The sequence below is a fragment of the Lepisma saccharinum genome, unplaced genomic scaffold (assembly GCF_977018435.1).
Source record: "Lepisma saccharinum unplaced genomic scaffold, izLepSacc3.1 HAP1_SCAFFOLD_220, whole genome shotgun sequence".
NCBI lineage: Eukaryota > Metazoa > Arthropoda > Insecta > Zygentoma > Lepismatidae > Lepisma > Lepisma saccharinum.
The window spans coordinates 323,368-347,524 of record NW_028143002.1 but is presented as its reverse complement, the minus strand read 5'-3'; the positions used below and the strand labels follow the sequence as shown (position 1 = coordinate 347,524).

The 24,157-nt window shown below is 42.6% G+C and overlaps 1 protein-coding gene across 1 annotated transcript; it reads left to right on the top strand.

Moving 5' to 3' along the window:
- Positions 1 to 3,677: 3,677 nt before the first annotated feature.
- On the top strand, positions 3,678 to 4,964 carry LOC145982517 (uncharacterized). The gene has a single exon (XM_083115967.1). The coding sequence runs from the start codon at positions 3,678 to 3,680 to the stop codon at positions 4,962 to 4,964; it is 1,287 nt and encodes a 428-aa protein (XP_082972093.1).
- Positions 4,965 to 24,157: the final 19,193 nt, after the last annotated feature.

The following is a 24,157-nucleotide window of genomic DNA, read 5'->3' as shown; positions in this document are numbered from 1 at the left end:
CTTTTCTCACGGCGTCCAGCTCACTGGCGTCGACTACCGTACCCAGCGCATCCCGGAGTCGCGTCATGTCGTCCTGTGTAGGGGTTGATTGCTGCAGTGTTTCCAACTTGCTCTGTATGTCGTCGATCAGGTGATGGAAGTGTGAAAGTTCGGTTTCGGTGTTAAGGCTTTCCAACTTGGCAATTTGCTGTTGAACTGTGGTCAAGGTTTCCGTTATGTCTGGCAATTTCGATTCCAAAGCTTCCTGCACGGTCGATAGATCAGTTCTCATGGTCGACAAAGTGTCCTCGATGTGGCTTACGGTGCCTTGTATTTTACCAAAATCCTCGTACGTCTCGAGTTGCAGTTTGATGTTGGCCACAGACTTTCCTATAATTTTCAGGTCCTCGGACGAAGGAAAGTTGGCAATGGCTTCTTCGACGGTTTGAAGTTTCTCCCTGATGTTTTTCACCGAGTTTTCAAGTTCTGCGAAGGATATCAGAGACGGGATCTCATCCCGAAAACTACCGAGTTCGTTTCGTAGATCGGCCACTGCTCGATTGATCAGAAGTATGTCTTCGGGTGCAGGGTTGGTTTCAAGTTGGATCTTAATGTTAGAAATAACATATTGAAGTTCGTTCAAGCTAGCTTGGATGTTTGTTTCCTGTTCCTCAAACTTAGTTTTTAGTTGAATAATGCCTCTGGATTTTTGTAGGTTAGAGAATTCCTCTCGCAGGTTGTTTACTGTTTCCTGAATGCCAAATTTTCCAAAGATGCTAAATCAGCATACTTGGCGAACAGTGATTTGAATTCCGCTTCGATCTTCAGGATCGGATACACTAATGTTTTCTGCAGACTTGTGATCTCAATTTGTAGGCTCGAGGACAGAGTGTTCTGGAGAGTCAGCAGGTCGCTGCGATGTTTCTTCACTCGTTGGTCGAGTTTTATAATTTCAGTGTTGTCGGGTGGCTCGGTATCCGTGTCGCCTCTGGAGTGACCGAAGATATTTTTCGGCATCTTGTTGCGTCTTACTGTTTACTTACAGATTTGAATCAAATCAATGGCCCAATGTGTATATAATAGCCTATTGCATATCCCTGAAAAGTTGCTTTCTCTGTTGCAGAAAAAATGTCGCTGCCACAAGACACATCCACTGCGGTTCCGAAGACGAAACAACCTCAAGTTTCCTGCCCCTTCTGTAATATCCCGCAAACCAAGTCCAACCTAAGTCGTCATAAACAAAGATGTATTCAACGGCCTCGTACGTCGAAAGAACCCGCCAGCATCACCAAACCTTCCCCAACATCCAAGAAAGTGATAACAACAGAAAATTAGAAGAGTGGGGTAAAGCGAAAGCAGTCCTCAAACCAGTTGAGCCATGCAAAGAGAACGAAGATCATAGAATCGGCTTAAGCACGCGACCCAGAATGCATTAAGCCGAAGAGAACGGCCTTCAGGAATATGTTGGCAAATTACAGCCTCAGCAGCGAGAATAGGGGTTTGCCCTGCAGTGCCGAAATTTTCCTGGAGGAGAAGAAAGCAGAAGTGGTTAAGATTTTGGTTTCCACTCTGAACAAGGGCCCCTTCAAATTCAACATGGTTTTGGATTCGTTGTTCCAGAAGCATTCGTCGGAACAAACTCACGTGTTCTCCAGTAGAACAAAGCAACAACTTCAGCTGGAAATTGATAGGGAGGTGATAAGCGAACTTTACGACAAGTTAATGAATGAGATCGTCCGGAAGCAGGAAGAGTTTCAAGGTAAAGGATCGGGTTGGAGTGTTTGCAACACTACACACATCATCAACATCAACATAAGCAAATACAAGCCTCTTTCAGGATCGACTTACTTGAAGCTCCCGCAGGTGATCGAAAACAAGAAAGCCGTTCTTAACATTGAAAACAACGACAACCAGTGTTTCAAATGGTGCCTCCTGGCCCATTTGCATCATAAAACAAAAACCTCTGTGCGCGTTGGAAGTTACAGCCAGTACGAGAATGAATTGGATGAATATTTCGAAGACGTTCCATTTCCTGTGCAGCTGACAAAAATTGAAAAATTCGAAAAAGCCTATCAACAAAAGAACGAGATTCCAATCGGTGTAAATGTGTACGGATATACAATCAGCAACAAAAAAGTAGATATCTTTCCGCTTCGGATCAGCAAAATTGTAGGTGATGAGGTGAATATAGTGCACATGCTGTTGATAAAAAATGTGAAACAGCACCATTATTGCCTCATCCGTGATCTTTCGAAGCTGGTCAGAAGCGAGATAACGAAACATGAACATCAAATCGAAATCTGTTATCGATGTATGGCATTTTTCAGCAACCTAGGTTCAAGAACCGCCAAGGAGAGGCTGCAGGAACACCTCAGAGAATGCCTGCAGCATCAACCATCCAGGTGCGTGTTCCCTGGTGGTTCCCATTTCTTCAGAAAGTACAAGTCCCAGCTGGAGGTCCCCGTTGTCATTGTTGCGGACTTCGAGGCATTCTTGAAGCCCATGGCGATCTGCAACCCCGATCCGGCTAAATCATAAACTACTGCCTACCACGAGCACATACCTTGCAGTTTCGCATACTACGTGCACTGGATGGCAGGAGCGGACGAAGATAGCAAGGAACCGATTCTTTACCGAGGACCCGAGGCTGGAAAACGCTTCTTGGAATTCCTAGTCAAGGAAGTGGAAGAATGGGGTGATGTTTTGTTCAGGACTAAATCCATGAATAATCTTACCGAAGACGAAGAATTGAGGTTTGTTTGTGCAACACATTGTCCAAATTGCGGCTCCAAATTTGATGATTGTGTGATAAAAGTGACACACCACAATCACGTAACGGGTCAGTACATCAGTCCGTTATGCTATAGATGCAATTTGAAGCTTCAAACTGTCAAGTTTGTACCGGTATTTTTCCACGGCCTCAGCAATTATGATCTTCACCATTTCGTCAAAGAGCTGGGCTATGACAAAAAATCCATCCGTGTGATTGCCGAGACCGACGAGAAATACATTACTATCAGCAAGTGGGTGAATATTCCACCGGGATATCATGGTAAGATGAGCAAAATGATCCCCTGCGACGATGAGTGCACGTTGTGCGCTGCTGGCAAGAAGCCAAAATACAGAAGAATTGAACTTAGATTCATCGATTCTTACCGCTTTCTCCAGGCTAGCCTCGAAAAATGCGTCGCCATGTTGGACGTGCCGGAAGTTACCAGAGATCATTTCCCAGATGTGTCCTTGGACGCTATTCGAAGGAAAGGAGTGTACCCATATGAATACGTCGACGGGCCCGAAAAGTTCGACGAGACGGATCTTCCGTCGAAAGACGCTTTCAATTCAACCTTGAAGGACTCCGTGTGTTCCGACGAAGACTACGCGCACGCCAAACGTATGTGGAACGAGTTTCGATGCTGCTCGCTGGGTGATTTCCACGATCAATACTTGAAGCTGGACGTGCTTCTCCTATTCGACGTGCTCCAAGCGTTTCGTCTAACCGCTATTCGTGATTACAAAGTCGACCCTGCGCACTTCGTGACTCTTCCGGGAGTCACCTGGAATGCCATGTTGTATTACAGTAGCATCCGATTGCAACTTTTCGCGGAAGATCAATGCGACATGCAGCTTTTCATCGAGAAATGTATCAGGGGGGCATCGTGCAATGTTTTTTAAGACATGCGAAAGCAAACAACGAGTACATGGGAGACGAGTACGATCCCAATCAGGAGTTCATCTACATAATATACTTGGACGCCAACAACCTGTATGGTTATGCGATGACTCAGAAGCTGCCACAGTCTAATTTCGAGTGGTCGGACATCACCGAAGAAGGACTGAAACATCTGCTTCAAGAGGATAATTTTGAAGGATCGACAATATACTTCGCGGAGGTAGACTTGGAGTATCCTTCACAATTGCACCAGCTCCATTCGGATTTTCCTCTGGCGCCTGAGCTAAAATGTCCTCCTCGCTCCAATCAACCAAAACTGCTTCTGACGTTGGAGAGGAAGGATCATTACGTAGTGCACTGCAAACTGCTGAAATTCTATCTCCAACAGGGTCTTGTTTTAACTAAAGTGCACAGAGTTTTGAAATTCACGCTTGGCAAATGGATGGAACCCTACATCAACATGAACACCCAGAAGCGGCAGGTGGCGACATCTGACCTGGATAAGGATATGTATAAACTGATGAACAACGCCATCTACGGAAAAATAATGGAGAATGTAAGGAAATACAAGGACGTTAAGATAGTTTCGGACGAAAAAAATTGCAGGAAGTGCGTTGCCAACCCACGCTTCAAGAGCAGGAAAATTTTCACCGAGAACCTGACGTTGCTTCATCTTGACAAATCCTGTATTACGTTCAAGAAACCAACGTACGTGGGGGCTGCAATTCTCGAACTGTCGAAACTGCAAATGTATGAGTTCCACTACATCATGAAGCCACGATACAAAAATCAAATCCAGATCGCTTACATGGATACTGACAGTTTCGTTTATGTGATGAAGAAAGATCCGTACAGGAGCATGGTAACCGAATTGAAGGAACATTTCGACACTTCGGGCTATCCACAACCGAACCCCTACAACATTTTGCCAAGAAAGAAGAAAGTTCCCGGATTGATGAAGGACGAAATGAACGGTGAGATCATCAGAGAGTTCGTGGAACTCAAGGCTAAATCGTATTGTATCGGAACGACCGTCGCCACTATCAAGAAGTCCAAGGGAGTTGGGAAAAGCACTGTTCAGGGGAAGTTAAACGTTGAGGATTACATCGAATGCCTGAAGAAGAAACTCCCCATCCTGCGGGAAGAGAGGAGGTTCCAGAGCATAGACCATGATGTGAAGACCGTGAAACTGAACAAAGTGGCGTTGGATGCAGAGGACGACAAGAGAAAAGTTTTGAACTGCGGCATTCACACCGTTCCATGGGGCTATTCACCAATCGGAGAGAAATGCAAATCATGCAATAACTGTAATTAGACTAATTCTAATCCTGTAACAAATCTACTTCGCACGCTTCTGTAAATACTTTTTTATTCACTTCATTTCCAGCATCCATCTATTTTTTTTTTCTGAAATAAACAGCATATCACCAAAACCTTTTCTTTCCATTTATTGTTCTATCACAATGTTGGTCTTGGGGTTGGCACAGAGAGAAAAGAAGGCAGCAGCTGAAGCAGAATGCAGTTCACGGATAGCAGTAAGTAAATAAATAGACATAATAAAATAGGAGTTCTTCACAATGCGTCAGAAAGGAGTGGCTTATCAAATCCCTTACTCGGAACTCAAAAAGGTTTCGGGCATCGATTATATACTCACGGAGAAGCAACACGAGAAGAAAAACAAATGTTTAAAAAAGGGACACGGGATGAAGCTCCTTCTCAGCAGGCCACAACTAAGCAAGTTGCAAAAATCTAGGTCAAGAAAGCAGGGAGGTTTCATTTTCAGCATTCCCGCGATCCTCGCTGCTCTCGGAGCCGTGGGAAGTCTCGCAGGTGGTAGTGCCGCGATCGCGAGAATCGTGATCGATGCCAAGAAGAACACAAAAGAGCTCGAAGAGCAAAAATAGACACAACCTCGCCGTGGAAAACAAGATGAACGCTACTGGTTCCGGATTGAAGAGAAGAAGAACGAAGAAGCAAACCATTGCAGCAGCGTTGAAGAAATTCAACCTTTAAAAAAAGTGCCCCTTTCAAACGAAGATATTGAGTCTCTAGCCGAATTGTTCAACGTTATAAACTTCAGAGGTGTGTTCATGTCCGATACATTGCCTGCTAACGGACCCCGAAGTGGCGGCGAAAGCGGAGTGGTCAACTTGGATAATTCTCTCAACCCGGGAACCCACTGGGTATGTTATTGGATTGCCGAGGACGGAAGCGCTTTCGTTTTTGATTCTTTCGGTGGCGTTCCGCTACTCGCGCTTTGCGAACTACCTGAAATTGACATCCGAAATATTTTACAACGACGAAAGGATGCAGGGCTTCGACGAAGTGGTCTGCGGTCATCTCTGCGTCGTAATGCTGTCATTCTTTCGCAACTAACCGGCAGCGGCGACTCGACATCGTTGGAAATGTTTCAGAGAGCAACGGATTTGATAAAACAATAGCGATAAAAGAAAAATGCTAGTCCTGCATTTGTCCAGCGAGACTTCAATCCTCAAACTGAAACTGCATTACGATGTAATCCGGAGCACTCTGCAACAAGAGTCGTTGGGGCTGGTGGCTTTCTACAGCATGTACTTGATTCGCAACGTCACCGAATACAACAACACCCTCAACGTGGGTAGCAAGAAGATCACCGTTTCGCCTGGACAATATAACCTGACTACGCTGCAAGCCCAATTGCCTTCGAACGTCATCCTGTCCGAGAGTTCAGTCACTCATCGCGTGGAGATCACGTCCGCCACAGAAGAAATAAACCTCGGATCCATCGGGAGCTCTTGGGTTTTCCTAACGACAGCAGGTTGGCGCCGGGAATCAAGCACGTCGGGTCCTCTATTCCCAAATTCCTGTCCATAGAAACTTTGAACGTGCATTGCAACCTGGCTCAGGGCATGGTTGTATCGACGGACGCAAATCGGGACCAAACACACAAGGAAACCGGTATAATTGCGACGTTCAAGCCCAATTCAGAATTCCTGGAGCCGATTCTATACGAACCAGTCAAACCGATCTTTTTTCCCATCCAGCACGACATGTTCACTGAAGTAGAACTGACTATAACGAACGAGAAATGCGAATTGGTGGATTTTGCCGGAGCAACGAGCACGACCGTACTGGCTATCTTGTAATAAAATAGACGGTTAATCAAAAGCACACGATTAATTCACGTAGAAAGTTATGAACTGCAGTCCTTCCCTCCCAATAGAAGGACGTTTGGCAACCTCAACGAACCGAACAAGGACATCGAATTTGATATGGATGTTGGTGACGGGTTTGTACATCCTCATCGCGCTGACCTCTACATCAGACTCGAAATTGTCACCAGGGACGAAAATGTAGCTTACCCAGCAGGAGCCAACATCAGACTGATAGACAATTTCGTCCTTCACCTCTTCTCCCAGGCGGAAGTGAGAAAGCATGGAACAGTCATCGACAGGATGGATAACCCCGGACTAACTTCGACCATCGTGGCGACCATGACGCTCTCAAAGCCAGAGAGTTCGTACTACAAAGCAGCGGGTTTCGAAACCGACAACAAATTACCCGGGAAACTCAGCACCGTGCTATTCCCTATGCGACTCCTCTATGGATTCTTCTCCGACTACAAGGAAATCATGTGGAAGGGCGGTCTGAGGGTCACTTTGAAGAGAGCGTCCAACGACAACAACTTGTTTCTGCGATGGAAATCTGCGACGACTGGGTGCACCGTGGACGATGCGAGCCTCCCGTCCGAGGGTAAGTGCGTGATAAAATCCATGGAACTTCGCATGCCGATCATCGAATACGAAGCTAACCACGCCACGAAGATCAAAGCAGAAATCCTGAACCCGAACATCCCGCTCGAGTTTCAGATGTACCAATTCTTGCAGAGGACAGTGTCCGGGCGATACTTCGAGTTCGACGTGACGACACAGTTCAACAGCATCCAGTACGACATGCCCGACTTCGTGCTGGTTGTGTTTCAAACCGGTCGCGTCGGCAGTCAGAATGCGGATTCGAGTATGTTCGACTACTGCAAAGTTAGAAACATTTACCTTAAGAACGGGCGTAACGAGATTTTCCCCAGAGAGAACTACAACCTCGCGGAAGATGATTACCTGAAGCTGTACGAAGCTTACACAGCGTTCAAGAGGGTCACCATGGAAGGATCTACCGACATGTACTACACACCAGCGGAGTTTATCCAGAAACGTCCGATGTACGTGATCAACACATCGAAACGCAAGCAGGTGGTGATCAGTGACCGCACTAGCATCAAGGTTGTCGTGGATTTCCAAGAGGCGATCCCAGACAATACAGTATGCAGCGTGGTCCTGATTGCAGGGAAAAAGTTTGTTTACGATGCAAAGAACGAGAGAATCATTGAACAGTTTTGATATTTTTTACTGAAATGAAATAAATACAAATTTGTTACAAACCCCAACCGAGTTTTCTTTTCGTGTGCATTGCCATTGTCGTTCCCAGAGCGGCCAGTCTTTCACCCATACTGGCATCTCTGCTGACCACCCTCCGGAAAGCCTGGTGTTCCAACTGCATGTCGGCATCGTGCCTTGCTGCGAGATCCCTGTTGTCCCGATACACAATATCATGGTCTTTGCAGGCAGCGTCCAAGGAATTAACCCCCGGATCACCGCGATCCAGTCGCGTGTCCAATTTGGTGCCGGGACCACAGTATTGGTAGCCCGGAATATGCATCTCGAAAGGCAATTTGTTGATGATGTCGTTGATGAGTCCCTTCCCTTCCGCCAGCTTCCAGAATCGTGGGGGCAAGATGTTGATGATGTAGATGAGACCCGATGCCTTTCGGTTCGTTAACGATGAAGCGGCTTAGTTTGGAAACGATCATGTCCACGATGCCAACCTTTTCGTTGTGAAAGTTTCGGTTTCCGGCCCTTTCTTCTCCGTCGATGACCAGCAGCCGGTCCACGAGTTTACGAACATCGTCCAGACACACGAATTCCACGGGCAAATTGGAGTAGCGCTTGATACCGCTGCCGGTAGGCAGGCGAGCGGTGCCAGGTTGCTGCTTGATTTCGTTCCAAAACGGTTTGATGATGTTCCTGTACTTCTCGCTGCTACTCGACTCGACCATGTTCTGAGATGGGTCGTTGTTCTGATACAAAGCATCGGTCATCTTGAGAATTTCCTTGTAATTGTCGTAATCCTCTTCGGAATACACGTTGGCGTCGGGGCGCTTTCTAGTGATCAGTTCCCATAGCCCCGGCGTGCCTGCATACTTCTTGAAGAAACCTCTGCGTCCCGCTCGGCTCTCGTTGTAGATGATGATATCGTTCTTGTCGAACGTGACGTGCCAACTGCCTATCTTCCACACGACGCTCCCGGAAGGGTCGGGTGATGGATACAAACCGAAAACTTCGTCTCTGTCATCGCCTGTGGTGCTCAGATATTTGGCTGCGGTCTGTCCTAATCGTATTCCCTCGACGGAAGACGAACTGCTGCTGCTGCTGGGCGACGGAAACCTAGTGGGAAGCGATGGCGGTTGGAAGTGTTGGAGAGTTGTGGCGGGTGAAGGAGGAGTTTGAGGATAGTCCGTAATGTTGCGAACTGCCACCGGCACCAACTCTGTGATCAAGTCCTTGTTATGTTCGGCAACATCTTTGATTTCTTTGCCCAAGTCACCGATTGCATCGATGAGCGGTTGCTCCTGTCGCTTCTTCTGCTCATAATATCCACGATTCTCTTCCTTCCACCCTTTGAATCGTTTAGCAAGGTACTCGGTCAACTTGATGTTTTCTTCGGCTTTCCTTTTAGACATTGCAAAATGGACCTATCTGTTTTCTTACAATTTTGTTATTTTATTTCGACGGAAGAAACAAGATAGAGCTGTCAATGAAATGATATTGTTGATAATCTTTTCTTTTTTGTTGTTCATCTCGTACCATTCATCTGAAAATTTTCTAACACTCTGCTTATGATATCCATCAAGCATGTCTTCCATTTCGTCTGTTATTGCGTGAAGATCTTCGGTATTCACGATCTTTTTCCCCGTGATTTTAAATATGTGGTCCTTCATGATCATCTGACACGGCATGGCGAACGCTGGCGAATTATCAGCGATATCAATTATTCTGTGGATGTTATCTTCTTCTTTACCCGACACAATCTTGAAGATCTGATAGAGCAGCTCCACAGGAAGGTTAGCATATCGTGATGTATTCATTTTTTCTTTTTGTTCGCATCGTACTATTATATTACATTTTCTGCCACGATAAACTCGTTGATCTTGTTACGATACTTCCCCTGGTTCGGTTTGCGAGTCATGTCTATCGTGGCGAAGCCGTAGCATTCCAGCAATGCGTGCAGAGGTTGCGAAACGACTCGTACGTCATATCCCCTCCGACGAACTCGTTGTACACGTGCTTGAGGTTGGTGGCATCCTGCCGAAACAAGCAAATGAAGTTTGCGTTGTCCCTGATCAGTTGCTTGGGGATCTTCGAGAAGGTCTGAGCCAAGTAAAAGCAGTCCATGCCCTTGTGGCGACCTCGAGTGAAGTAGTTGCGAACCTCTTCCTGATTCTCGAGGATGTCGAAGACAACCACCGAATTCTCACGACTCTCGTCCAAAGGTACCATCTGCGAGGCAAAGGTGGCTATTTCAAGATCGTCGTAGATTGCAATCAGCTGTCGGTATTTCGATTGCTCGAGGCTCTTGGAAAAGACGTACAGGTGTCTGTTCTCCCAATCGAGCCAGTGGGGAGCCAGGATGAAATTGTCTACCATCAATGTGGTTTTGCCACAACCCGAGGGCCCTACGATGAGGCATCTGATACTTTCGGGGAGCAATTCGCCATTTTTCTTTCTTCCTTTACCTTCGCGAACGTCCGGATGCCTCTTGGTCACCTCCCAGCTCATATGATATCGACAGCATCAACCCAAGAATTCTGCGAAGGGGGAAGACCGAGCCACTTGACGTAAAGTTTGCCCTTGCTGCGTCGGAGCACTTTCCCCACAAGGTAAGTGTCCGGGAACCTAGTGGCGGACAGTTCTTGCTCGTAGAATCGACCCTCGATGTCCTCACCGTCCGCGGTGCTCTTCAGCTTGTAGGTGGGGATGTAGGGAGGTGATGAAGGCAGGAGAACATCGGTCACAGTGAAAATTTCTGTAGACCAGTTTCGAGTGAAACCTTTGTCGAACACTCCGGTGCGTTTGAACTTGCTCACTCTCACCTTGTCTCCTATTTTATACTTTGGTTTCTTGATTTTTTCGCCAGTGTTTCGTTTGCAGTACACTTCGGAGAGCAGCCACCTTTCGTTTCGCTTGGACACTTCCAAGGGTTTCATCCCGATCGTCCTGTGAATTCGGTTGTTGTATTCCTCCACCAGTTCGGGCACCAGATCCACCCACTTGTAGTTCCCGCGGAGGGTGAACCGTTTCCACATGAGTCCCTTGAGGGTCATGTTGAATCGCTCCACGATGCTTGCTTTCAGCTCGCTGTAGGTTGAATAGTGAAGAATACCGTTCTTCTTGAGCATCCTCCCGAAGGCAGAGTTGTAGAATTCCCTGCCTCGATCGGTCTGCAGGAAACAAGGGGATCTCTGTTTGAGAACAGAAGCGAAAGCTTTGCTGACCTCAACCCCGGTCTTGTTTTTAACGGGTATCGCCCAAGCGTACTTGCTGAAAGTGTCGATCACCGTGAGGAGGTATCTGAACCCCTTGTTGATCTTGTGAAGCCCCTTGAGATTCCCCGTGCTCATATCCACGAGGTCGGCCTGCCAGAGATCGTCTATCCCTTTGGTGACCAGGGCAGCCGAGGATAATTCCTGCGGGCAGGTTTGTGCAGTTCGTTCATGATAGCTGCTCTCATGGCAATGGAGGTTGTTTGAGGCTTATAGCACGATCTATTATCTTCCTTGCTTTCTTGCATTTTGCTTACGATAGACGACTGACACTGGCGACGGGATAGGAGAGCACCAACTCCAAAAAAAGCGGTATCGGATGCTCCATATTCGTCTCGATAGATTCGGCGTACAGACGATCTCCGACGGAAACGTTGTCGTACAAGACTCCGACTTTCATGTTGTCGTGCTTGATCCTGAACAAACTCTCCCCGTGATGTAGACTTATCGCGACATCGCTCGGGAGATGCAAGTTCACAATCCGGAGACTTCCGCCACCTAGCGAGAGTTCGTAGAAGATGCTATTGTTGTTGAAGATGAAGAAGATATTGCCAGTGTTCTCTTCGAACTGCTTCACAATACCGTTCAAGTGGACGATTGTAGCTGCCAACAGGTCGGTTCGGAAAGCAAGCAAGGCATCGTCAAGCATGTCTCGAGCTTTGACTACCTCTTCGCTGGATATCTTGACGTACTTGGGAAGCGTGGCGCCAGGTTTCCTCGTGTTGTAGCCGAACACGTTGGTTGGCATGTTATAGCGCATTTCTTTCTCTCCCACTGCTCATACTATTTTATTAATTTTTCATCTTCTTGCTTCGAGAAAAAGGTCTCGCAAACATTTTTACTGGTAAAGATTTTCTTTCGAAGCCTTTTTTCCCTTGCGTAATTAACCAAGAACAGAGCCGCCCGAACGGCGAAAAGAAGCTCATCGGTAGAGGAAATGCTGGAATTTGTATTGTTTCTTTGTTTTCGAAAGCATACTTCATCCCCTGAAGAGCACACGTTTTGATTTGTTAGCTAAATTTAGCTTGCAGCTCAAACAATGCATAATAGAATAAATGTTGCCAACTCACTAGGTTAGTTTAACTCTTAAAATATTGTGGTGAAATGTTGATGGCAGAGTTGGCAACGCTGACAGCGAGGCACCGTGAATATACAGCGTAAACGGCTACGCAGAGCTGCCAACGCTGACAGTGAGGTTAACATACACCGTGAACTCTTGTAATATACAGCGTAAACGACATGTTGCCAACTCACTAGGTTAGTTTAACTCGTAAGAATATTGTGGTGAAATATTGATGGCAGAGTTGGCAACGCTGACAGTGAGACACCGTGAATATACAGCGTAAACGGCTACGCAGAGTTGGCAACGCTGGCAGCGAGGCACCGTGAATATACAGCGTAAACGGCTACGCAGAGTTGGCAACGCTGACAGTTACCTGCGTTAGGTTTGGAAAAAACCGTAAAAGGTAGTTGTTATTTTGGACTGTTTGGAAAATAACCGTGAAGGTACTGATCTATAGGTGCTTTCCCGTGAAGGTACTGGGTTAACCGTGAAGGTATGATCTATAGGTGCTTTTCATGTAAGGTACTGGGTTAACCGTGAAAGGTAGTTGTTATTTTGAACTGTTTGGAAAATAACCGTGAAGGTACTGCTCTATAGGTGATTTCCGGTGAAGGTACTGCGTTAACCGTGAAGGTACTTCTCTATAGGTGCTTTCCCGCGAAGGTACTGGGTTAACCGTGAAGGTACTGCCCTATAGGTGTTTTCCCGTGAAGGTACCTTTAAAATATACAGCGTAAAAGGCTACGGTTCACTACTACCCTCTAGGTGATTTCCCGTGAAGGTACCTTAAAATATTCATCGTAAAAGGCTACGAATCTTCCGGAGGAGTCAGCTCCGCCATTTTCGAAGTTTCCTCCTGTTGTAGCCGAACACGTTTATTGGCATGTTATAGCGCATTTCTTTCTCTCCCACTGCTCAGACTATTTTATTAATTTTTCATCTTCTTGCTTCGAGAAAAAGGTCTCGCAAACATTTTTACTGGTAAAGATTTTCTATCGAAGCCTTTTTTCCCTTGCGTAATTAACCAAGAACAGAGCCGCCCGAACGGCGAAAAGAGGCTCATCGGTAGAGGAAATGCTGGAATTTGTATTGTTTCTTTGTTTTCGAAAGCATACTTCATCCCCTGAAGAGCACTCGTTTTGATTTGTTAGCTAAATTTAGCTTGCAGCTCAAACAATGCATGGTAGATTAAATGTTGCCAACTCACTAGGTTAGTTTAACTCTTAAAATATTGTGGTGAAATGTTGATGGCAGAGTTGGCAACGCTGACAGCGAGGCACCGTGAATATACAGCGTAAACGGCTACGCAGAGCTGCCAACGCTGACAGTGAGGTTAACATACACCGTGAACTCTTGTAATATACAGCGTAAACGACATGTTGCCAACTCACTAGGTTAGTTTAATTCGTAAGAATATTGTGGTGAAATATTGATGGCAGAGTTGGCAACGCTGACAGCGAGGCACCGTGAATATACAGCGTAAACGGCTACGCAGAGTTGGCAACGCTGACATTGAGACACCGTGAATATACAGCGTAAACGACTACGCAGAGTTGGCAACGCTGACAGCGAGGCACCGTGAATATACAGCGTAAACGGCTACGCAGAGTTGGCAACGCTGACAGTTACCTGCGTTAGGTTTGGAAAAAACCGTAAAAGGTAGTTGTTATTTTGGACTGTTTGGAAAATAACCGAGAAGGTACTGATCTATAGGTGCTTTCCCGTGAAGGTACTGGGTTAACCGTGAAGGTACTGATCTATATGTGCTTTCCGGTGAAGGTACTGGGTTAACCGTGAAGGTACTGCTCTATAGGTGCTTTCCCGCGAAGGTACTGGGTTAACCGTGAAGGTACTGCCCTATAGGTGTTTTCCCGTGAAGGTACCTTTAAAATATACAGCGTAAAAGGCTACCGTTCACTACTACCCTCTAGGTGATTTCCCGTGAAGGTACCCTTAAAATATACAGCGTAAAAGGCTACGACTCGTTTAAAATAGATGCTTTCCCGTGAAGGTACTGGGTTAACCGTGAAGGTACTGATTTATAGGTGCTTTCCGGTGAAGGTACTGGGTTAACCGTGAAAGGTAGTTGTTATTTTGAACTGTTTGGAAAATAACCGTGAAGGTACTGCTATATAGGTGATTTCCGGTGAAGGTACTGGGCTAACCGTGAAGGTACTTCTCTATAGGTGCTTTCCCGCGAAGGTACTGGGTTAACCGTGAAGGTACTGCCCTATAGGTGTTTTCCCGTGAAGGTACCTTTAAAATATACAGCGTAAAAGGCTACGGTTCACTACTACCCTATAGGTGATTTCCCGTGAAGTTACCCTTAAAATATACAGCGTAAAAGGCTACGGCTCGTTTAAAATAGATGCTTTCCCGTGAAGGTACTGGGTTAACCGTGAAGGTACTGCCATATAGGTGATTTACCGTGAAGGTGTTAACCGTGAAGGTACTGCCCTATAGGTGTTTTCCCGTGAAGGTACCTTAAAATATACAGCGTAAAAGGCTACGTTTCACTACTACCCTATAGGTGATTTCCCGTGAAGGTACTGTGTTAACCGTGAAGGTACTGCCCTATAGGTGCTTTCCCGTGAAGGTACTGTGTTAACCGTGAAGGTACTACCCTATAGGTGATTTCCCGTGAAGGTACCTTAAAATATACATCGTAAAAGGCTACGAATCGCTACTACCCTATAGGTGATTTCCCGTGAAGGTACCTTAAAATATACATCGTAAAAGGCTACGAATCTTCCGGATGAGTCAGCTCCGCCATTTTCCATCTACTTAAGGGCCTCCCCGATGGCGCAATGGTAACGTCGCCGCCTTGTATTCAAGGGCTCCCGGGTTTGATACCCGGTGGAGATGCAAGTGGTTCGGATCCTACTTTAAACTGTAGGTCAAGTCCAGATTAGTCTTACTGTGTATAAAGTGGACTTGAAACAACAATTAAACATTCAACATTCTTAGGATTCATTATCATCTTCACTATTAGCCAATCGTGGCATAAAAGGGGCATAAAATAAGAAATGTGAAATTATAATTGTGTATGCTTAATCAAGGATACAAACTTGGGACCATTAAGCACTCCAACAGAAGGCCAAGTGAAAAAAAACATTAGAAAGCACATGTCAAATTTGAATTCTGCGAATCATCGTTTCCACTTACCCGACCTCATCTTTCTCTGAGACATCCTGAACAAAGACGAAATAATTTAAGAGCTCGGGTGTAAAATATGATACGTAACATTTTGGTAATTTTTGAGTTACAAATTAAATGTGTCATCCTTCAATTTTCGAGTGAAATTGCCATGTCACACAATTTTCATTGGACTGGGTGAAGCCTTCTGATATTGGTAAACACAACACATAAACAATTTATCTACAGTATAACTTCTTAATGAACTCACATATGACCAACATGTCACTTACCATGTTTTACACTCGATACCTTCAATTATGAAATTAAATATTTCTAACATTCACTTGCAATTATAGTAGTGGGATTTACGGTAGGGACAGGACACTTATAGCGTAGAAAAGGAGAGGCTATTTGATTGAACAATCCGATTTGCTTACACTTAAAACAATGCCAAGAGGGGCCTATACCCCAATTCTTCCAGTGTGATATGCTCTTAATTTTAAGAATTTTGAATTCTAGTGTAGAAAGGGTGAAGCCCCTCAGACAGATTTGCTTATACTTAAAACTATGCCAAGTTCCCATATGATCTTATTGCTTATAGTGTGTTTTTCTGTCAAAATCCCAGGAATTGAATTCTAGTGTAGAAATGGTGATCCCCCCCCTCCTCAGATTGATTCTGCCATGTATATTAATATAAAGCTTATAGCTACTGGGTTCTGAGGCCCAGTGGAGTGTGGTGCATAGCCCCATGGTTTTTATTGCCTTGTAATCGGGAGGCCTCTGGGTTTGAGTTCTGATAAAATGTGAAGCCTTTCCTGATGGCAAAATGTTAATATTGTTGCCTTGTAATCGGGAGGCTCGGGTTTGAGTCCTGATAAAATGTGTAAGATTGAAATACATGTTGCAAAATAATATCTCCATACGTGAGATTTTGAGATAGTTGATATACAACTCCCAGATCTTAAACCTGGTAAAAAGTGTTATACAACAGCATAAAAAAGCAAAATTATTTTATATTTCGGGATCACCCGAGCCTAGGTTTTGCTGTTGTTTGGGTATAAAATCACCAGCTCAGCCATTAACTGCTGTTATAATTGTTTTGACATATTGTCCATAGTTCTGTTTTTTCGCACCAGGAAATTTTATATAAATAAACAACAAAAATGCCAAATCAAAAATATTGCAATCAGTGTAATAAAAATATATCTAGTTCTCATTGGGCTAGGCACCGTCATATTTGCAACCGTAAGAAAAGCAGAAAGGCCACAAAAATGTGCCCAAGATGCCATAAAATATTAAGCAAGGCATATTACAAATGGCATAGGTGTAATTCTTATGTACAGTCATCAGCATTGCCCCCGCAACCATCTACATCTGGTCTGAAAAGGAAACATGAAATACCTGTTAATGCTTCACCAGCAAAGCAGCCACGCTATGAACCCATCCGTAGCAGTTTTAACAGCCAATTAAGAGATTATCGGTTTGTATCAGAGCCAAGATGTGGTATTAAGAATTTTTTGAACAGTATAAATTCTGATCTGCAGGCAATTCTAAATACACAAAATGGCTCTTATAAGCTCTCCCTCAAATTGTTTGTACAATATAAGAAACCAAACGGTACAAAATTTACACAGCCCCACATAACAGAAACTGTACCGGTATATTCAAATGCAAATTCGGACACAATAATAAGCAGTTTGATGGATCAATTGAATATCAAACACTCTGAATTTGCGGCAAAAGAGTCCGGATGGAGCCTATGTGGCTCTCCACACAAGTTATATGTTAATATTTCTGAATTCAGCTCATTACAAGGATCTACATATGTGCCATTACCTGCAAATATTAAAAACAAAAGAGCCGTGGTTAATATAAAAAATACCGACCAGAAATGCTTTTTGTGGTGTATTTTAGCTGCTTTGTATCCAGTTTCAAGCCATCCTGAGAGAATAACTTATTACAAACAACATGAAAATGATTTTGATGAGGCAATGGAGGGTTTGGAATATCCAATGCCTGTTCAGAATATTGATAAATTTGAAAAAAAGGCCAGGAATATCAATAATAAACAATTATCTATTAATGTATTTATTTGTTCCACTGGCCGTGGCAATTGCTTGATAGCACCTCTCAGAATCAGTACATTTGATGATGATTCTGCTGTTCCGATTGATCTGCTCTTAATTGAAGGGGATGGCACATATCATTACACTCTGATACATAATCTTGAAGCTTTGGTGAGAACACAACTAGACAAATCCAATACAATATTTAAGTTGTGCAGAAGATGTTTAACTGTATTTGATGGTCAAAAAATGGTGAAAGGGGTTCGGGAAGAGAATGCAGAAATTGCCAAAAACAAGTTAATTGAGCATCTGAAATACTGTGGCAACCATAAACCTGTTCATATGGTGATGCCTAATCCAAGTGAAAATGCCAAATTCAAAAAGTCTCAAGCCTCGTTGGTACACCCAGCATATATTGTCTGTGATTTTGAATCGAACCTCAAACTTTTTGCATTCTGCAATCCAGATCCTGAAGAATCTTCAACTACACCATACCAGCTACATGAACCTTCCAGCTTTTGTTATACAGTTATACGGGATGGTGTAGCTAGTGAGCCACACTCATACATGGGACCAAATGCCATCAAAGAATTTGAACATAGAATAGAAAATGAGAGCCGTGACATAGCATCCAACATTTTATTAAAATCAAAGCCTATGTTGCCTTTAACAGAGGAACAGATTGAAGATTTCAACAATGCAGAAAAATGCCCGGTATGTGATTGTGAATTTTCAGATGCAAATATCAAGGTACATCACCATTCTCATACAGATGGTCGATATAAACAGGCCCTGTGTAATAGCTGTAATATTCAGATCAAGAGATCAAGATGTATCCCCGTATTTTTCCATGGAGCATCCAATTATGATTTCCATCATTTGATCAGGTACGGGGGGTTTGACAAGCAGAATTTAAATATTTTAGCTGAAAATGATGAGAAATATATATCTATTACCAAGATAATTAAAGTTAATGGTGTTCCTATTCACATAAGATTTCCTGATTCTTACAGAATGCTGTCTGCTAGCCTGGCTACACTGGCAAATCAATTACCTGATGATCAATTCAAAATCACACGTGCATTGTTTCCAAATCAGGACCTGAAATTAATTAGGCGGAAGGGAGTTTATCCATATGACTATGTTACAGATTTTTCTAAATTTGATGAGTGTTCCCTGCCACCGCAAGAAGAGTTTTACAGCAAAATCAGAGGATCTGGAATCACCGATGATGATTATCACCATGCCCAATTGATGTGGAACAATTTAAAATGCAAGACATTTGGTGATTATCACAAGGCATATTTGAAACTTGATGTCACCCTCTTAGCTGATATATTGCAAGCATTCAGAAAATCTTCCATGCAAAATTATAAACTGGATCCAATATATTTTTACAGTGCTCCGGGCCTAGCATGGGCCGCAATGTTTTTGAACACCAAAATGCAATTGGATCTGATCCACGATCAAGATATGTATCTGTTTATGGAGAAATGTATAAGAGGAGGAATGGTGCAATGTTCTCAGAGATATGCCAGAGCAAATAACAAATATATGCCTGATTATGATCCAGCACGGCCATCAAATTATATAGTGTATGTAGATGCAAACAGCCTCTATGGTCATGCCATGATGCAAAAACTGCCATATGCAGGGCTTGAATGGGTCGAAGATTCCTGATGATTTGCACAATAAATTTTCTGATCTGCCCCCAATTCCCGAGGTTCAGTGCTCACCTGGCTCTAAACAGAAGAAGCTCATGATGACTCTAGAGCCGAAACAGGATTATGTCATATATTACAAAAACCTCCAGTTCCTGATGAAACATGGTGTTCAAGTAACCAAAGTTGGCAAAGTCTTAAGGTTCAGGCACTCAGAATGGTTGAAGTCATATATTGATACAAATACAGAGCTTCGAACATCTGCAAAGAGCCAATTTGATAAGGGCTTGTTTAAATTGATGGTGAATTCAGTGTATGGCAAAACAATTGAAAATGTCAGAAAACATACCGATGTTAAAATAATTACTGATCCCAGCCTGAGCAAAAAATTGGTTGCAAAACCCAATTTCAATTACAGAAGAATTTATGATGAGAATATGGCTCCTTTCAACATGAAAAAAACAAAGATTAAGTTTGATAAACCTATTTATGTAGGGGCTGTGATATTGGAATTGGCCAAATTACATATGTTAATATTGTATTATGATGTGTTGAAACCTTTTTATGGTGATCGTGTAAAATTGATGTACATGGACACGGATAGTTTTATTCTTGATATTCAAACAGAAGATGTTTATCAAGATATGTCACAGCCTGAATTGTTTCAATACTTTGATACCAGTGAACATACAATAATTCAACACCACCACAACAAAAAGGTGCCTGGCAAGTTAAAAGATGAGACACTTGGTGATGTTATTGTAGGATTTGCTGGGTTAAGAGCTAAAATGTATAGTTTTAAAACATGTAGTGGTGCTGTTGCCAAAAAAGCTAAGGGCATTGGTAGAGATACTGTAGATAAAGAGCTTGAATTAGAAGATTACAAAAATTGTCTCATGTCACAGAGGTTAATTAAAACATCAGAAAATAGAATTCAGAGTGAGGATCACTTGTTGACTAGCAATATTGTAAGAAAAGTGGCTCTGGACCCACATGATGATAAGAGATGCATTTTATCATGTGGCATACATACTTTACCTTGGGGGCATTGTGATTTGAAAAATGGGAATCAATGCCCAATTACAGAGCATGATTTGAAATAAATAAACATGCCTATGAACTTATTTGGGTTCAAAAAACAGGCTATTATGGAGCTGCCGACACCACAACCCTCTTCTGATATGCTGTCTAAACTGAGTGGCTTGTTAATTATTCATCTGAACAGCATACTTACAGATGTTGATGATGAAACAGGTAAAACATTGTACATATTTAACAATAATTTAAATCATTACCAATTACCTGTAGGTGGGCAATTGCAATTTATTACAACCCCTGAGGGTGATGTCAAGATTTCAGTAGGGAGAAATATTTACAGAATTAAGCACTCAAACATGATTTCTGGCACTGTATATACTGTTTCTGCTGGTGACTGCTTATATATTGAGGTCCCTGGATCATATGACAAGCTTATACCCTTTTTTATAGAATTAAGAATTAGATACTCTATAATAAATAACCACTAAAACAAAAATGCCTAATGATATATTTGGCCATACAAGACATGAAGATCACAGTGATGAGATTCTGATGCTTGATGTCAGAGTCAAGAAATTAAGAAGTGATTTACATGCTTTACAAACCACACTCAATGCCAGTCTTCAATTAGAAATTACAAATTTGCAATCACAATGCATGGACCCTCTTCTTAAAATTGATTCTGAACTCAAAGTGCTGCTTCAGAAATATACTGATCTGGCAACATTAGATAATTTTCAAAGTTTGGAAGAAGCTGTTGCAGCTGTTCAAGCCAAATTTAAGACCCAGGCTAACAACTCTGAGCAATTGAAACAACAATTGGAAGAGCAGATAAATAATGTCCAGGCACAGCTCCAAACAATTGTCAAAAGCATAAAATCACAAGAAGATTCTGATCTAGTGATTTCCACTCTAAAGGAACAGATTCAATCACTCCAGATACCTAATCTGGATCCTCTGCACAATGCCATAGCCGAGGTTAAAGAAAAAATTGAGACACTTGAAAATTTTATGAACAACTTGCCATCTTCTGATGCTTTGAATGCAATAACTCGGAGTGTAGCAAATATTAAGCTGCAACTTGAAACATATGAAGATTTTGGAAAAATTCAAAGTACCATAACCCATCTTGAAGGTACAATAGCAGCAGTGCAAAGTGATTTGACAAATGTACAAGAATCTCGCCTGCCTGGTATTGTAGATACTCTTGTTAGTGTCCAGCACCAAATCACAAAGCTTGAAAATCTCAACACTGAATCTGAACTATCTCATTTTCATCACTTGATCGATGATATCCATACAAAACTTGAAATTTTACAACAATCAACACCCTCTCAGGCAGATATAGCCCTGCTCCAAAATGCTATGCAAAATGTGGCTGATGCATCTGAATTAAACAATGTAAAATTGGCACTTGAATCTTTGCAGAATACTGTTTCAAATCTTCCTACATCACAGGAACTTAAAAATATTAAGAGGGCAGTGAATAGGATATTGAAATCAGAAGATATCAAGAATATCCAGACAGAGATCAAACAACTCACTCAAACAGTGGCCACTCTACCAACCAATCAACATATTAATGAACTGCATGCCCTGTTTGAGGATATCAGAAGACAGGTACATGATCTTACTGGTCAAAATTCAAAATTGGCAGTTGTTGAAAATTTGCAACAAATTGTAGCTAATATCAAGCAACAGCTAGGGACCATGGAATCCAATCAAGCAAATGCCCTGTCTGTTTTTGCCACCCAGCTTCAAGAGATTGTGCAACAATACAAGAAACTTATTGTGGACATAAAAATCAAGCCAGGCCATGATGATGTTGTTAGGACCATCAATGAGCACCTTGAATCTGTAACAAGCAGATTGCTCACAGCAGAAAAAGAAATAACAGGCATAATCGAGAATCCAAAACATACAGTAATTCTTGAATTGTACAGCATCCCCAACAAAGAATATGATTCTCCATTTACACCAGGTGGCAAAATATATATGCTGTCCCCTGCACAATTTTATTACCAATTTTTTGTTGGGGGCACACTGAGACCAATCAAGATCAAATATTGGCATCAGCCACAGGCACACCACTACCCCACCTTATCAATAACAAATGCTGACAACAAACCAAAAATCACCAGTGTAGAGTTAGAAGATTTTACAGACCCCAATACATTAGAAACATCTTATGTTGAAGATGATGGCTCTCTGGAATTTAAAATACAAATAGGGGACAAATTATATTTAGAAAATCCTGCAGTATCAGCTGCTGAACACCCTATAGTTGCAATATTCTTGTTTACATATTATGTCTAGACAAATTATTGTTGATGAATTACACAGACAAGCCAGACATAATTTTAAGAGACTCCCAGTAGTCACAAAGGGCATAGATGATTTATGGCAGAGCGACTTGATTGAGATGGCAAGTGGACAGCTGAAAAACTTAGACAAAATCAACAAGAGCTACAAGTATCTACTCACTGTATTAGACACATTTTCAAAATTTGCCTGGGCTGTGCCACTCAAATCCAAGACTGGAAAATGTGTTACACAAGCCATCAGAACAATCATCAATCAGAGTGGAAGATCACCGCGCTATTTGCAAACAGATAATGGCAAAGAATTTTATAATTCAGTGTTCCAACAATTTATTAAAAGCCAGTTAATAAAACATTATTCGAGTTACAGTGACCTCAAGGCCTCAATTGTAGAGAGATTCAACAGAACCTTAAAAAATCTTATGTATAAACAATTTACACTTCAAGGTAATTATAAATGTATTAATATTCTTCCAGAACTTCTACATAAATATAACAACTCTGTCCATTCCACAATCAACATGAAACCCTCTGAAGTAACTTCATCTGATGAGCAAAAATTGATCAGCACTGTTTATTATCCTAAATACCAGCCAACAACAAGAAAGGCCAAATTCAGGGTGGGTGATCAAGTAAGAATCAGCAAATATAAGCACTTATTCAAGAGAGGCTTTACAAGAAACTGGAGCACTGAATTATTTACAGTTGTTCAAGTTAAACCCGGGACCCTTAACACATATATAATAAAAGATCACCGAGGAGAAATTCTCAAAGGCAGGTTCTATGAACAAGAACTCAACAAAACTAAACAGCCTGACACATATCTCATAGAAAAAATCATCCGCAGAAAAGGCAACAAGTTACTTGTCAAATGGCTGGGTCATCCGGAAAACAGCTGGATCGATGCAAACAAAATAATAATATGAGCACCTGGGATGTTATAAAAAGGCTGCCAGAACCTGAACAACAGAATAAGAGAAATGGAAAATTGCTGCCTGAAAATATTAGGTGTCTTATTGTTGGGCCATCTGCTTGTGGTAAAACTACACTAATGGTTGATAATTTTTTATTGGCCCCCAACTGGTTAGACTGGAAAAACAGGCACTTGTATGTTTTCTCTAAGAGCTTGGAACAATTAAAATATCAGCAGCTAATGAAGCTATATGATGGATTGGATATAGCCACTTTTGAATCAGATGTTAAGCCACTTGATGAATGTCTCGATAATTCTGTTGTTGTGTTTGATGACATTATACTGGATAATCAAAACAAGGTTAGAAATTTCTTTACACAGGGGCGGCACAAAAACATAGATTGCTTCTACCTGGCACAGACTTTTTCTAAAATACCGAAGCAGCTGATCCGAGACAACAGCAATTTTATATGTGTGTTTCATCAAGATCATACCAACCTCAAACACATACATGATGAATATGTAGTTGGGGACTTGAGCTACAATGATTTTTCCAAGTTTTGCAGTAGGTGCTGGAACCAGGACAGGTATGGGTTTGTCACAATTGATATGACAAGAACACCTAATAGTGGCAAATACAGAAATAAAATAAACAATTTTCTAGACGTAGAGACG

Excerpts from the sequence above, each read along its gene's own strand:
- LOC145982517 (XM_083115967.1), top strand. The coding sequence starts at position 3,678 with ATGGGAGACGAGTACGATCCCAATCAGGAGTTCATCTACATAATATAC.